Raw genomic sequence first — 13,680 nt, forward strand, 5'->3', positions numbered from 1 at the left:
GCACAAAAAACACTGATTGTCACGTCTATTCTGTACTTCGTCAATGCTATGCCTTTGGCAGTATTTCTACTTCTACCATATCTTTACTTCTGTTGACTTTACCAATTTTGGTAGTTGGACCCAAGATAATCCCTAATTCACTACTCTAAATTGTAGAAGGTAAAGCAACCTTCTGATTTTTGACACGATCGGTATTTCAGAACATACGACGAAAAGTTTCATAAGCTCATAGGTCTATTCTGTACCTCGTCGATGATGCAAAGTCTATTCTGTATCATAGAGGAAGATAGAGTACATAAGTCATATGTTACCATGTAAATATTGGAATAGGAACGCTGCATATAGTCCTCTTTCAATCCTTGCCAAATCAGGCATGTACAGATATATTTATTATAAAAATATGTAATATGCGTGCGTTATTAGACAAAGACATAAGCAGCGTTCTCTTTCTATTCCCATGTCGCTTTTCCAGCTTACTTATATACTCTATCTTTATACCTCTATAATCCGATGCACTCGTCTATGCTGTAAATTTCAAATATCATGTTGCGCTTTTTGTAGTTAATTACAAACATTACCGAGGGATGGAGGCACTGGTAGTAAGGACCCTGGACATTGGAGGGGGGAAAGAATGTTCATGCTTTTGATGCAATGTCGTGTTAGTGAGTGGTATATTTCGCTTTCCTTGTTGTTTGGGATTTATATAGAAAGTGATTTACTTGACCTGTTGGATACATTTTAAAAGTTACAGAAATCATTGAAAATATCTTTATTAATTTTATTTTCGGATTCCTATATAAATTCTATACAGATGGTAATTGTTTTGGCTGTATGCATATTATAGTAGTGGATATATTTTAAAATCCCCTATGTTCACCTTACTATTATTATGTGTTCTATCATATTGTTGTTAATCAATATGCAATACAATAATATTATTGGAACAACATTTGTTATTCCTATTTATTTTGTATTAAACTAAAAGCTATAGGAATAAGTAGACAAGGAGATTTTATTGATAATCTATTAATTTAACATTTAAAAGATTATTAAAGTATTTTGATCGAACATAAAACAAGACATTGGTAAATATTTTTCATTAAGCTTATTTCACAAAGCTTATTTTTATATTTGTCCCTTATTCTATTTCTTAAAGTTTCTTAAGAATTCTAACTTATCTACTGAATATATATATTTCTTATATATTTCTTCAATATTACATGTATTCTGTTAAATATTTATGATACATAAAATTATTTGTAAATCCATTTCGAAAAAGGAAGAACTTTCCTTTTAAATATATAAATAATCTTTTATATCTAAAGAAGAACAATTATGTTGTTTTCAACATTGTGTTTAGGTAAACATATATTCAACTAAATGCATGCAATAAAATGACATCAAAATGACATCGGTAGAGGCGCAGAAAGATCTTACAGGTTCCTCGTATCTACAAAATTCAACTACAAATGAATCACAAGAAGAAAATTCACAATCAACAGATGTCCAAAAAGGACATAATTTAATTGATAACATTAACAAGGAAACAAATAAAGTTGCCATTACGGATACAAAGGACAATATTAAAGATGCACAGGATATTACAAATTCTGATCAAAAGGAAAGTAAAAATGAGGAAGTGATCATTTTAGAAAACATTAAGAAAGAAGTGAAATGTAATATAAATAAAATAGAACGTAGGCAGAATACAGGGAAGTTGGATACAATTTCTTCCGTTTCTGACAATGACCTTAAGTCAAGTAAAAATGAAAATGTAAAAGAAACTGTGTTTAAAAATGGGAATAATTTAAAAAGGACACGACGAAACGTTAAGTAAGCACGGACAATGTTTATTTTTACTGTTCAACATTTTTCATTTTATTTTATTTTACTCACAAATGTGAGTCTGTGTAAGGACATAGTATAAGAAATTAGGATTCTAAATATTTCGCTAAAATTAATAATATTTCACAAAATAATATGAACTAACAATATGAACTAATAATAATATGAAGAAACTAAATTTATTCTTTCAGTACACAAGAGATGGATGTCTCCTTAGACGAAAATAATTTGAGAAATAAGCGAAGAAAAAGAAATATAAATGATAAATTTTGTTGGCGATGTCACAAGGAATCTGTAGAAGCACATTGCAGTGCTTGCCCTAGATCATGGCATCGAAAATGTATAGGAATGCAACAGTCGATTATTCAAAATTGGATATGTGGGGAATGTGCAGCTATTTTACAGGCAGAAAATGCAGAAACACGTTCTACAGCTATGGCACAACTATCTGTTGACCAATTATGTTTATTACTGAAACATGTAGTCGACATAATGAGAGAATATCCTGGTGTATGCATTAATTTTCTATTTATGTTAAATTATTTTTGTATTATTCTAGTAAAATTGAATTCAAGTATTTTGGTTATAGTCAGAGCCATTTTGGAAACCAGTGGAACTTTCTGAGGCTCCAAATTATTTAGATTATGTGGTAAAGCCAATGGATCTGAGCCTTTTAGAATCGAATGTTCGGGCTAAATTATATGGTAGTACAGACGCATTCATGGCTGATGCCAAGTGGATACAACACAACTGTATTGTATTTAACACATGTATGTGTGTAAACATAAATTAATATTATATTAGAATTAAGTACATTAGAAAAATAATACTGAAATGGGTTTTATTTTAATTAAATTATACAGGTGGTGGTGTATACACAGATACATCTAAATTAACGAATGCCGCGAAACAGATTATTAAATTGGCACGTCAGGAAGTATCAGAAATTGAAGCATGCCCTGACTGTTATGCTCATGGCAGAAACTTACCAAGACCACAACCAGCATGGTTTATTGAACCCTGTCGTCGTCCTCATCCACTTGTGTGGGCGAAGTTGAAAGGCTTCCCATTTTGGCCTGCTAAAGCTATGCCTCGAATCAATTCTCAAGGTTTTATTGATGTGCGATTTTTTGGAGAACACGATCGAGCATGGGTTCCTCCGCGAGATTTGTATCTATATTCCGAAAACCCACCTGCTCCATTACCGAGGAAGAGAAAATTAGATATGGTAGAGTGTGTTAAGGAAATTACTCGTCACTGTCGGAAGCTAGAACTTGTGTTTGGTCAATTTACATTTGCGCCTCCCAAAGTTCAATATAATCCGCATGATCCAATGCAAATAAAATTACTGTTACCAAATTATGATCCTGTTCATTCTAATAACTGTACATCATCGCAACTCTTGCTTCCCAAAAAGACGCCGCTTCTTAAAAAGCGGATTCATGTAAAAAATAATTTGCAAACAAACTCGGAAAAAGCAGACAATTCCGATACTGAAAATAAAATATCAAATGAATTTAACGTAACTAACAAAGGAAGCAAAATTGAAAATAAATCATTTAAAGCAGTACAGGAATCTGATAACTTTCACAAAACCGAAACGGTTACGATTACAAGCAATAATTTAAATGAACCAAGAGAAAGAAAAAGGAAAGTGAATGCGCAACCTGAGAAGAATATGTCAGCAAAGTTCGAGGTGGTTATGAAAGAAGATATAAATACGCCAAGTACAAGTAAAACTAATACAGATAATGTAAATAATGAGAAATGTGTCAGTAATCCAGTAAAATACGACGCGAAAGCATCAAATTCTATAATGTTGAAACAAGATATTAATCCTGAAAATGCAACAAACAATAATGCAAAATCTTTGGAGAATTCATTACAACAAGAGATAAAATCCCCGAAAAAGAATATAGCAAAAGACATTCACATATCCAAAAAACGAATTCCCTTCAAAGTGAGCATTATTAAAAGAGCTGCCGATCAAAATGTAAATTTACAGAACAATAATTTTAGAAACCATGAAAACACAGAAAAAGTTTACAAGCCAAAGACTAGAATAGTCGATAAAATGAACGCTGAGAAAGCTTTAAAATTTATTACAACGGAACAAAATCAGAATATGGTAGAATCGACAATTTTGGTTAAAGGCCAGAATGATTCAATGACATTGAAAGAGGGCTCTAAAAGTGATAATAATAGTAATTTAACAGCATCGTCTATTTCAGTACAAACTAATAAAACATCACTTGATGTTGATATTAATGGCGATATTGACATTAATAGAAAAAATGCTACAGATCAACCTGTCGGGTTACTTTTCGTAGTAAATGATGATAAATCTAATATCACGAAAAAGTGTACTGAGGAAACTATCGAAAATGAAAAAAAGAGCGATATTTCGGCTCATGTACAACAAATTTCCAGAGATTCATTGAGAGTAAAAGAACAACAAATAAAGGAAAATAGAGCTAGAAAAACATTTCCAAATAAACCTCGTAATTACCCGCAAAATATTCCTCGTTCATCGACAAATACATTATTCAGTCCGATCGAGTCTACTGTCCATACGTCTACTCAGGCTGAAAATTGTGTCGAGTATCAAATGTTGCCCCCAGAAGCAGGTCCTATTAGTGCCCGTTTATATCATGATGCTCAAGATTTAGCTACAAAAATGGCTAAATTAATGGAAGAGGCATATAAGCAAGCAGCGCATGAGAATCAAAATTGTGAAAATCGCAATATGTCCGAAAATCATCAAGCGTCAGTTCATTTTTTAAGATTACAGATAGAACGAATGAGGTGGCAACACCAACAACAATTAACAGAATTAAAACACAATACTGGTATGTCTTTGCAGGTCGCTTCGTGCGTCATTTTATTTTATATTTTATTATGTCTGTTTACGAAGGTTACATATACATTTCGTAAATATTTTGTTTATTACAGACAGAATATTAAGAGAAATGAAGGCAAGCTTAGAAGCTGAACGATTACGTGCTGTCGAGGAAACTCGTAGAGAAGCCGAAGAGGGGATGTTACGTTGTATTGAAGAAATCAAACGTAAACAGTGGTGTGCAATGTGTGGCAGAGAAGCGTTATTTTACTGTTGTTGGAACACTGCATACTGTGATTATCCTTGCCAACAATCACATTGGTCAGTGCATATGAGAACATGTGCTCAACAACCTTCGTTCACTACTATTATTACTAGTTCTACTGCAAATTCAAATCAGCAACAGGTGATGCCCAGACTTAGAATAAATGCACAGAATGTGGCATCAAACATGTGGAGGGCCTAGAGCATACTTTAGTGTAAGTCTCTGCAATTGAAACCAGAAGTTTCGTAAATTATAAATACTTATTCTCTAAGCTTTAGCAATATCATTGTATTTTTTATTATGTAGCTCATCATAACTTGTATTTATATGTAAGTGTCAGTGTTGTAAAGTTAAAACAAACTAGTACTTTATATATAAACTTTTTGTAATGTAAAAATGCAAATAACTTAAAATAAAGAATATGTATTTAAGGAGCAATGCCTGCTCCAATAATTATTCTATATAGAAATAACAATTTTGATTTTACTTTTATATTTTATATTTTAGTTAAAATAGAAATTAAAATTAAGATTAATATTTCAACTGAAGATACACTATTAATATTTCAACTTACACTGAATATGTCTTTCGACCCTTCATATTTTTGTTACCACTGTTTTTCTAGATTTTCTTGAGAATTCAATTATTTGATAATTAGACAATTATATGACAATTTTGAATTACTTTGTTATTCTTATCTTTATGTAATGTTTCAACAAATTCATCTGTATTTTTCAGAATCATAATATCAAAATAAACAGACTTACTAATAAGACATACGAATTGCCTTATGACAAACAGAATGAGATATCATGATTTTTATCTCTGTGTTGTTCTGAAACTGAAGGTAATGGAAATTCATCATAGCGTACGTATACTTTAATATAAACAGACACTTCTTATATAATAAAGAAAGAAAATAAAGAAAAAAGTTGTTCAGTGCAATTATATTACAGCTTAAAGGGAGAACATTTTTAAGTGACAAAGATATTGATGAAACAAAGTAAATAATATTTGTATTTCATTTTGCACAAACAATCTATACTTGTTTTGTATAAAAAATAGAAAAATAAATGAAAATGTTATGTATAGTATGATATAAATAGCTTTTGCCCACTATGTTTTTAAAAACAATGGAAAAGATGCCCGTCTACCTTTATAAAAGCTACATACGTATGTGTAGCCAATTTACTTATGTATATAATACCAGGTAATAGTTATATATTTCACTCCAAAATTTTCAATAGTTAAATATCGCGTTCTTCTGTACTTTTCTATTCTCTAAGTATTCTCGCAGTTCTTGTTTCGTAGTCAGATTCTCCAGGGAGAGCGTTTTTGTTTCAGATAACGCAAAGTTGGAAGGTTTACCATATCTAAACTTTTCCTCGTATATCTTTTAAAATACTATAAATAAATATCTACAGATTTATCAACTTCTAAGAAGTATCAATTATACCTATGAATTTTTGATAACCTCTCCAATACATATCAACGTTAATGGTCCAAAAGCATAAAACATGAATTAAAAGAAATCATTAAAAGGGAAGAGATGCACAAATACGATGAAATGATGTTTAAATCTTTTCTATTGGTAATTAATTACATATCTCATAGGATCGTACTAAATTTTTTGTGGTTTCAGTTTGTTTCAGAATCCATTGTGAAATCGGCAGATGACTCCTATTGGTTGTATTCCATATACATACAATGTAATGTCTTACGTCCTACATAGTCTACTATCCCTTTTTAATAATATTTAGTTTTTTATATACATAAGTAATTATATTCATATACATATATTCGTATTGCAATTGTATTCTTCATAATTTAAAAAAAAATTTGATTTTGATTCCAATCATAATTAATGTAGTAATTTTCTCCTATGAATTATTAAAAAGTTCATCAATTGCTTCCCCTTATAGCGCTTATGTTTATAGTTTACACGTTTAACAGGTTTAACCTTTCGAGTTGAATATACATAATTCCTGTTTTCTCTGTAGCAAATCGAAGAGGACATAAGAAACACTCCGATTTTTTATCTGGTCGATATTACAAAATGTGAGACACAAAGTTCCGTTTAGTGTTACGCCTATATTGTTTTTAGTCAATGGTAAGAGCTATGTCTAATGATCAGTGATTGTATCATAGATGCAGTATATATGTAATATGTACATATAAGAATATGAATAAAAACTAAAGATCAGACGAAACGTAATTTTTATATTCACAGAACTTGTATCTGAAGACAAGACTTTATAAAGTTTCGAAGCTATCAAAATCTGGAATGCTTATCTTTTTCCTTCTTTTCTGAGTACCTATTCTGTCAGAAATTAATATTTTAATAAATTTTGTCTAGAAAGCTACATTATTTATTTGTAGAATTGTATCAATTAAGTTTCAGATCATAAAAATAGTATAAAATTCCAGCTTTTAAAAGCTCGAAACTTGAATTTCGAAGTATTTCCAAGTTTTGTGACTTCTAGTGTCACAAGATCTCAACTTTAATAATAAAATGTGTATCGTATTTAATTTGGTACTAGACGGCTGTTACGATTAATTCAAAACAAGTATTTGATATTTGATTTTGATTTTATAACTACAGTGGTGCTAAATTGATGAAAAATGTACAAGAGACTGAAGAGCGTTAACACGCTTCGAAGAAATACTTTCAAATGCATAACTACGAAAGAGTACAGTCAAAAGGTTAATTTTAATTATGTTAAAAATTGTGTAACACACACGCGCGCACGCACACACACACACACACATAGACTTCATATATATCACAAAATTAATTATAGGTTTCCAAAAGTGACTATCCAAAGAGAATATTTTCGGCAATTCAACCAACTGGAAACTTGCATGTAGGAAATTATCTTGGAGCTATACAAAAATGGGTACAATTACAAGATAGCGGAGAAAATGTTATTTGGAGCATTGTAGATATGCACTCTATTACTTTACCACATGTAAAGATTTATTGAATTTATGTTCTGTATTTAATGGTAACATACTCAAAGAACCATATCTATTCTATTTATTAAATATATATTTGTTTATAAAAAACGAAGTTTTGGTTTCATTAAGATGAAAAGGAAAGAAATATGAGTACAAGTCAATTAAGAATAAATATTATAGGATCCGAGAAAATTAAATGATGACATACTTAAAATGACGGCAACATTACTAGCATGTGGTATTGATCCAAATAAGAGCATATTATTTCAACAATCTACTGTGGATACACACGCACAACTGTCCTGGATTTTGGGGTGTCTAACAACTTTAGCAAGACTAGCTCGCTTACCTCAATTCAAAGAGAAAAGTCAGACATTAAAAGATGTCCCACTAAGTTTATATATTTATCCTGTTCTACAAAGTGCTGATATATTGCTGTATAAGTAGGTATTTTATATGCAAAAATAATAAGATTGATACTTTATTTCATGTATCCTCAGTATACATTAATGCATTGTATTAATTGGAACTATAATCTAGTAAAAAAAACAATACATATTACAGAGCAACACATGTTCCAGTTGGACAAGATCAAGTTCAACACATTCAATTAGCACAAGAGTTAGCCATTAAATTCAATAAAAGATTTGGAAATACTTTTCCAGTGCCTCATTGTTTAGTTAATGGTAAAAATTTTATTTATTTAAAGATAAATAAACTATATATTTTATAATATATTTATTGCTAATAGAATGCATGTGTTGTAGAAAATGCAAGTCAACGTATAAAATCTCTTCGTGATCCTTCAAAGAAAATGTCAAAGTCTGACCAAGATCCAAAGGGCAGATTAGATATACTAGATAAGCCAGAAGTATTGGCAACAAAAATAAAGAAGGCAGTTACCGATTGTACATCGAAGGTAACTTATGAACCAAAAACACGGCCTGGTGTTGCAAATTTAGTTACTATCCATTCCATGCTTAGTGGAAAATCACCAAATCAAATATGTTCTGAAGTAGAAGAATTAGATACTGGAAAGTATGTACATTAAGATATTATGTCTTTTATCTTTACTCGCTTTGTATTTAAATTATTTTCTTTTCATTTTTCTATTTGTGTATTGCAGATATAAATTAGTGGTAGCGGATTTAGTTATAGAAAAATTGACTCCTATTCGTGAACAATTTTCAAGATTAATTAAGGAACCAGTTTATTTGCAAGAAATTTTGAGAAGCGGTACAGAAAGGGCAACAGATATAGCTAGTGATTGTTGGTGTGAAGTTCAAAATAAAATCGGCTTCAAAAATGACATTCTTCGTGAAAATAAATCAGTACAAAATATAATACGCAATAAATAATATAGGCTGAATATTTATTTAAAAATAAGATGTATACTTATTTAATAATTACTATTGTATTGATGATACTATCTCATATCAATAACCAATTTACCTCGTAAATGACCTTGAGTTACTCTATCATAAGCTAATGGTAAATCTTGAAATTGGTAGACTTTCTTAACCACAGGAACCACCTGTGCAAAGTAAAAAGATATTGGTATGCTATATTATGATCATATATGTGTGTATGTGTGTGTATATAACCTTTCCACTTTCAACAAATTCTTTAAGTGTCTTTATTCCTGTTGCAGAAGGAATAAAAAATCCCCATTTCACTGTACTTTTATTTTCAATTGGAATATTATATTTTACCAGCTCTCCTATATTCTTTACTGTACCCACAATTAATCCATGTTGATCGGTATTTTTTAGTACCGGAGAATTCAAAGTTATATAAGTACTATGGGGGTAACCCCTTAATCGTATTTGATCTGGCCCTTGATTAGCGCAATCCAAAATTATATTATAGCTGAATTGGAAATTAATAAAGTTTATATCAAAAATAGACATTCTTTAATGTAGGATAGATTAATGACTGAATTACATACGGTCCCTCTGCAATAATTCTTGAATCAGCATCGTCTAATTTATAATCAATTACAACATCAGGTCCAAGCTTTTGTACCATATTTACAGCATCACTGCTGCATGTAGTAATAACCTGAATAATTTTGATATGTTTTATAATATATAAAAACAGTAATTCTTACTTGTATCACAAATGATAATATCAATTTGTATTACATGCATGTTCCAAGCCTTTAAAAGTTGTACTGCTATAGTTCCTACTCCTCCTGAACCACCTATTACTAGGACTCTATTATTTCTTCTTGTAGCCATTCTAGTTTTATAACACAACGCACCAGTAATCCATAATGCAGACCATGCTGTAAGGCCAGCGTACAATATACTGGCTGCCTCGATGTATGATAAATTTCTAGGTCGTAGACTGACCTATGAATAAACATCACTATAGTTCATATATTTTATATGTTATATCGCGATATATTCTTATATTTATTATTTATTTATCTAATTTTATTTACCGATGTATTATCAACAACTACATAACCAGCATGACAACCTTGTTGTTCCACAGGAACTACACCCCATACTTCATCACCTAACATTAATCTATCTCCAACACCATGTCCTTTTGACACTACTATGCCAGAAAAATCTCTACCTAAAGTTAATGGCAATTCTAATTCACTGTATTGTCCACTGGTAAGATTTCTAGCTTTTCTCATTAAATTTAACATTACTGCGCCATATCCTCCTAATATAAAACATTCGGTTATGATGCTAGATATTTATTGTTTAAGCTGTAAGAAACAAAAAAGAAACTGACAATTAGTATAAGTTAATTCATACTTGTCATAGCTATATCTATGGAGTTTACACTAGAGGCTTCAACTTTGACAAGAATATCTGTTGGTTTAGCAATCACTGGAATCCTAACATTTGAAAGTTTTAATTCTTCTAAACCACCGTATGAGTGAATTTGCCAAGCTTGCATTTTGTCCTCAACATTTTCTTTATATTTGGCTAATACATTACTAACAAACCGAGATTGTATGCTTCCAATATTTGATTTTAGATTTAGCGTTATTCTTTTTAACATTTTCCACGTTGATTTCAGTTGGTCACTAAATAATGTAAGATTTAAAGATAGGTTACGTTCAAAAGATTAGCAGCAATATTAGGAATACTTTCTTCTATAATTTAACAATGTAAATTCACATGATGACAAAACACATGATATTAGAAAAATGGATAATTTAGTGACTTTGATGGAATTTCTTTTCCATAGTAAAATTGTCTAACATTAATTTGTCCTGTATTCTATACGTATCCAATAGCTGTATCCAATACGAATTATGAATTGAACGTTAATGTCGTATGTCTTTTTTTATTTGTCCTTTTTTTCTTTGATATGTACACTTTGATATATATATGGATTTGAGTACATATATACGTATAAAATATATCATGTATATACATATATATGTACGTGATTAAGTTTCTGTAACGTCTTATTTACGTATTTTTATCTTTGTTATCCATTAAATTGAGATGTACCACGATTTGAAATTCTATTCCTATTGATGAATTAAAAGCAATAAATTCAAATAAAATGTACATACAAATGTATATGTATAAACGAATATTTTTTTCATTTAGAATATTTACATCAATAGTTAAAGTCACATATTTTCACAATTAATGTCATTATTACATTATATAATCTGTTATAACAAAAGATAAAGTTTATGATTTTTTGTTAAAAAAAGAAATTAACGAAAAATAATGATAACTATAATTGACCGCCATATAATGTCATTGATATTATTCTTCGTTTTATTCTTAAATATTAAATATTATAGATATATACAGAATACTTATGTATATATAATAAGCATTAGAAGAAATACATGCATTATTTGGTTGTTATATTGATAAATATATTACAATATAATAATAATAATATATTATAATTATATTTGAAGGTTTCATATCAGTATTGTGCGTGAAATGAAAAACATTCATGATTTTGAAAATTCTGTATACATCATTGAATTATATACGCATGTTGACGCACTATGTACACGAATAGGGATAAAATTTATTTATATAGATATGTATACCTTAATTACTGAACACGTTCAATCAATTAGAAAAAAAGAAAGGCGCGACGATACTCAAGTCCGTGTATGATAATAAATTATGCTACATGCGCATAGATGATCGAAGATGTGGTTTCGTTAATCTTTGGTGGTACTTTTAGCAGTGGATCATGTGGTACAAGAGAGTAAAACGAGGGTGGTTCTTTCGTTTTACGAGTAAATTTGACAATGCGCATGCCTGTTATCGATCGCTAATCACTATGGTTACGCCTCGGGATAGAGGTACGACAGCGACTACGACGGTGACGACGACGGCGACGACGGCGACGACGACGACGACGACGACGACGGCGACAACGACGGTGACAGCGATCACCCTGCATTTGTTTCACGGTGAGTTTAACGAAAGTTTAAATAATTGATTCGATATAATTGATCGAATGCAAAAGGGGATAAAAGTGATAAAAGTGAAGACTTTGAAGAGAAAAGTGCATAAGCTGATTGAGTGAAAAGAAATGAAATAAGGTGTAAATTTTCGAAATTTTAGTAAAAATAGTTTGATCTTTGTGTGACATCCCTGTTTAAGTACTTGCTGATAGGACTAAAGTGGGGAGACACGTAATCGACATACAGACCGAAGGAGAAATAATGAGAGAGAAGTAAACTGAGAGAGATAAAAGGAGAAAGAATAAGTGGGGATGAGGAAGAGGTGAGAAAGGAAAAAAATCGGGAGAATGAAGGAACAGGTGAGGGGTGGGCAGAGAAGTAGGAGTAGGAGTAAAACTCAGAGAAAGAAGAGGGGGAAAGGGCTGGTGTAGGGGTCGAAAGGAGGTGGACGAAGGGGAATGGGAAAACGCATACAGGGCTGTTCAGAGTAACATGGAGCGCATCGCGGGCGCAGCGAGAGAGGATATTGACATTTTCGGTCGAGGGGCGCGCATTCGTAGAAGAAGGGGTAGTGGGTAACGGGGCAGTCGCCTCTTTTACCCGATCCTGCAGTATCCATGACTACGCCGTCCGCGAGGATTTCGCGCGAAATACCGGAAATTTCGGACGCGTAATCTTTTATTTTAAATAGTCTGTCAGTGAATTGTCAGGTGTTTTAGATCCTGTTGAACGACGTCAGTCGTTAGGTCGACTATTGCTTATTGTTTGACAGGTGATCGTTTGCGAATCATTTGCTTTCGAAAAGGGTGGATACCGTGATCTCACACCCCGCTACTACGATCGCGGTAGCCCATCCCTTCTTTGATTCCGTCCCTAACCCCTTCTCATCCGTTCGTTTATCTTTCTATCTCCTACTACAGCACATATCCTTTTCTCCCTTCCTTCTCTATTCGTTTCTCCCTTTTTTTCTTTGTCACTGTCATTCTACTTCCACCTTCTTCTACCGTCAAACATAGAACGTGTTCGACATCTTCCGCTGTGGCGAAGATACCGCCAATGCAATGGTGAGTTTTTTCTCGTGACTAAACCAAGTCGAAATACACGAACCTGTACAAATGAGTAGGCGACAAACGAGCGGACGCAAGAAGATATGTGTGTACTTATTTATCTGGGCAGAGTAAATGTGTGAGAAAAAGAGACTGAAGAGGGAGAGGGGGAGCGAGAGTGGGGCGGTGGAGGGCGGGGAAGGAGAATCGTAAAAGGAGAAAGAACGAAAAGCATACGATAAAGTGTATTCAGAGGGTGTTCAGAAAATGAGAAAGACTAAAAAGGACCTTGAATAGAAGAGTCTCTTGTTGA

At 31.8% G+C, this 13,680-nt stretch overlaps 4 protein-coding genes across 18 annotated transcripts in view; 3 read left to right on the forward strand and 1 right to left on the reverse strand.

Annotated features, from left to right (window-relative positions):
- The first annotated feature begins 616 nt into the window (after nucleotides 1-616).
- LOC132905829 (MYND-type zinc finger-containing chromatin reader ZMYND8) lies at nucleotides 617-7,159 on the forward strand. 4 transcript variants are annotated; one of them, XR_009657870.1, is made up of 8 exons: nucleotides 617-814; nucleotides 1,361-1,833; nucleotides 2,037-2,355; nucleotides 2,435-2,615; nucleotides 2,709-4,694; nucleotides 4,798-5,090; nucleotides 5,688-6,159; nucleotides 6,294-7,159. XR_009657870.1 is itself a non-coding variant. In XM_060957496.1 (7 exons), the coding sequence occupies exons 2-6, from the start codon at nucleotides 1,406-1,408 to the stop codon at nucleotides 5,148-5,150; spliced, it is 3,267 nt and encodes a 1,088-aa protein (XP_060813479.1). In that variant the 5' UTR covers nucleotides 617-814; nucleotides 1,361-1,405; the 3' UTR covers nucleotides 5,151-5,163; nucleotides 5,688-7,159. The 4 variants fall into 4 exon arrangements, 3 of the variants coding, with proteins under 3 accessions (XP_060813479.1, XP_060813477.1, XP_060813478.1); XM_060957496.1 differs by having other exon boundaries at nucleotides 4,798-5,163; nucleotides 5,688-7,159; XM_060957494.1 differs by having other exon boundaries at nucleotides 5,688-7,159.
- Nucleotides 6,958-9,333, forward strand: LOC132905842 (tryptophan--tRNA ligase, mitochondrial). Of its 2 annotated transcripts, none has more exons than XM_060957538.1 (6): nucleotides 6,958-7,059; nucleotides 7,751-7,918; nucleotides 8,088-8,350; nucleotides 8,472-8,593; nucleotides 8,675-8,945; nucleotides 9,034-9,333. In XM_060957538.1, the coding sequence occupies exons 1-6, from the start codon at nucleotides 7,057-7,059 to the stop codon at nucleotides 9,263-9,265; spliced, it is 1,059 nt and encodes a 352-aa protein (XP_060813521.1). In that variant the 5' UTR covers nucleotides 6,958-7,056; the 3' UTR covers nucleotides 9,266-9,333. The 2 variants fall into 2 exon arrangements, with proteins under 2 accessions (XP_060813521.1, XP_060813520.1); XM_060957537.1 differs by lacking the exon at nucleotides 6,958-7,059 and adding an exon at nucleotides 7,066-7,652.
- On the reverse strand, nucleotides 9,263-12,126 carry LOC132905839 (reticulon-4-interacting protein 1, mitochondrial). Of its 5 annotated transcripts, none has more exons than XM_060957526.1 (6): nucleotides 11,956-12,126; nucleotides 10,354-10,632; nucleotides 10,052-10,261; nucleotides 9,856-9,968; nucleotides 9,512-9,776; nucleotides 9,263-9,441 (listed from the first exon to the last, which is right to left on the reverse strand). In XM_060957526.1, exons 2-6 carry the CDS (start codon nucleotides 10,567-10,569, stop codon nucleotides 9,334-9,336), a joined length of 912 nt encoding a protein of 303 aa, XP_060813509.1. In that variant the 5' UTR covers nucleotides 10,570-10,632; nucleotides 11,956-12,126; the 3' UTR covers nucleotides 9,263-9,333. The 5 variants fall into 5 exon arrangements, with proteins under 5 accessions (XP_060813509.1, XP_060813507.1, XP_060813506.1 ...); XM_060957524.1 differs by lacking the exon at nucleotides 11,956-12,126 and adding an exon at nucleotides 10,682-11,250 and having other exon boundaries at nucleotides 10,354-10,583; XM_060957523.1 differs by lacking the exon at nucleotides 11,956-12,126 and adding an exon at nucleotides 10,682-11,249 and having other exon boundaries at nucleotides 10,354-10,586.
- A 105-nt stretch (nucleotides 12,127-12,231) lies between these two features.
- LOC132905824 (protein still life, isoforms C/SIF type 2) overlaps nucleotides 12,232-13,680 on the forward strand; it is a 30,631-nt gene continuing 29,182 nt past the window's right edge. For 6 of the 7 annotated variants that reach the window (XM_060957480.1, XM_060957485.1, XM_060957486.1 and 3 more), the window contains exon 1: nucleotides 12,232-12,327. The gene's annotated coding sequence lies outside the window, so the exon portion shown is untranslated. Of the gene's footprint in view, nucleotides 12,328-13,036; nucleotides 13,386-13,680 lie in introns of those variants that run through there. The other variant, XM_060957481.1, reaches the window with a different exon arrangement.

Source organism: Bombus pascuorum, chromosome 4, assembly GCF_905332965.1.
Source record: "Bombus pascuorum chromosome 4, iyBomPasc1.1, whole genome shotgun sequence".
Classification (NCBI taxonomy): domain Eukaryota; kingdom Metazoa; phylum Arthropoda; class Insecta; order Hymenoptera; family Apidae; genus Bombus; species Bombus pascuorum.

Bases quoted from the DNA above. Each gene is read 5' to 3' on its own strand.
- LOC132905842 (XM_060957537.1), top strand. From the start codon at position 7,572: ATGTACAAGAGACTGAAGAGCGTTAACACGCTTCGAAGAAATACTTTC. The intron at 7,653-7,750 runs GTTAATTTTAAT...AATTAATTATAG, and splicing joins CGAAAGAGTACAGTCAAAAG to GTTTCCAAAAGTGACTATCC. The intron at 8,946-9,033 runs GTATGTACATTA...TGTGTATTGCAG, and splicing joins GAAGAATTAGATACTGGAAA to ATATAAATTAGTGGTAGCGG.
- LOC132905829 (XM_060957494.1), top strand. From the start codon at position 1,406: ATGACATCGGTAGAGGCGCAGAAAGATCTTACAGGTTCCTCGTATCTA. The intron at 2,356-2,434 runs GTATGCATTAAT...TTTTGGTTATAG, and splicing joins TAATGAGAGAATATCCTGGT to TCAGAGCCATTTTGGAAACC. The intron at 2,616-2,708 runs GTATGTGTGTAA...TAAATTATACAG, and splicing joins CTGTATTGTATTTAACACAT to GTGGTGGTGTATACACAGAT.
- LOC132905839 (XM_060957523.1), bottom strand. From the start codon at position 10,931: ATGTTAAAAAGAATAACGCTAAATCTAAAATCAAATATTGGAAGCATA. The intron at 10,587-10,681 runs GTATGAATTAAC...GTTTTATATTAG, and splicing joins CATAGATATAGCTATGACAA to GAGGATATGGCGCAGTAATG. The intron at 9,969-10,051 runs GTAATACAAATT...AAAATTATTCAG, and splicing joins TAAAGGCTTGGAACATGCAT to GTTATTACTACATGCAGCAG.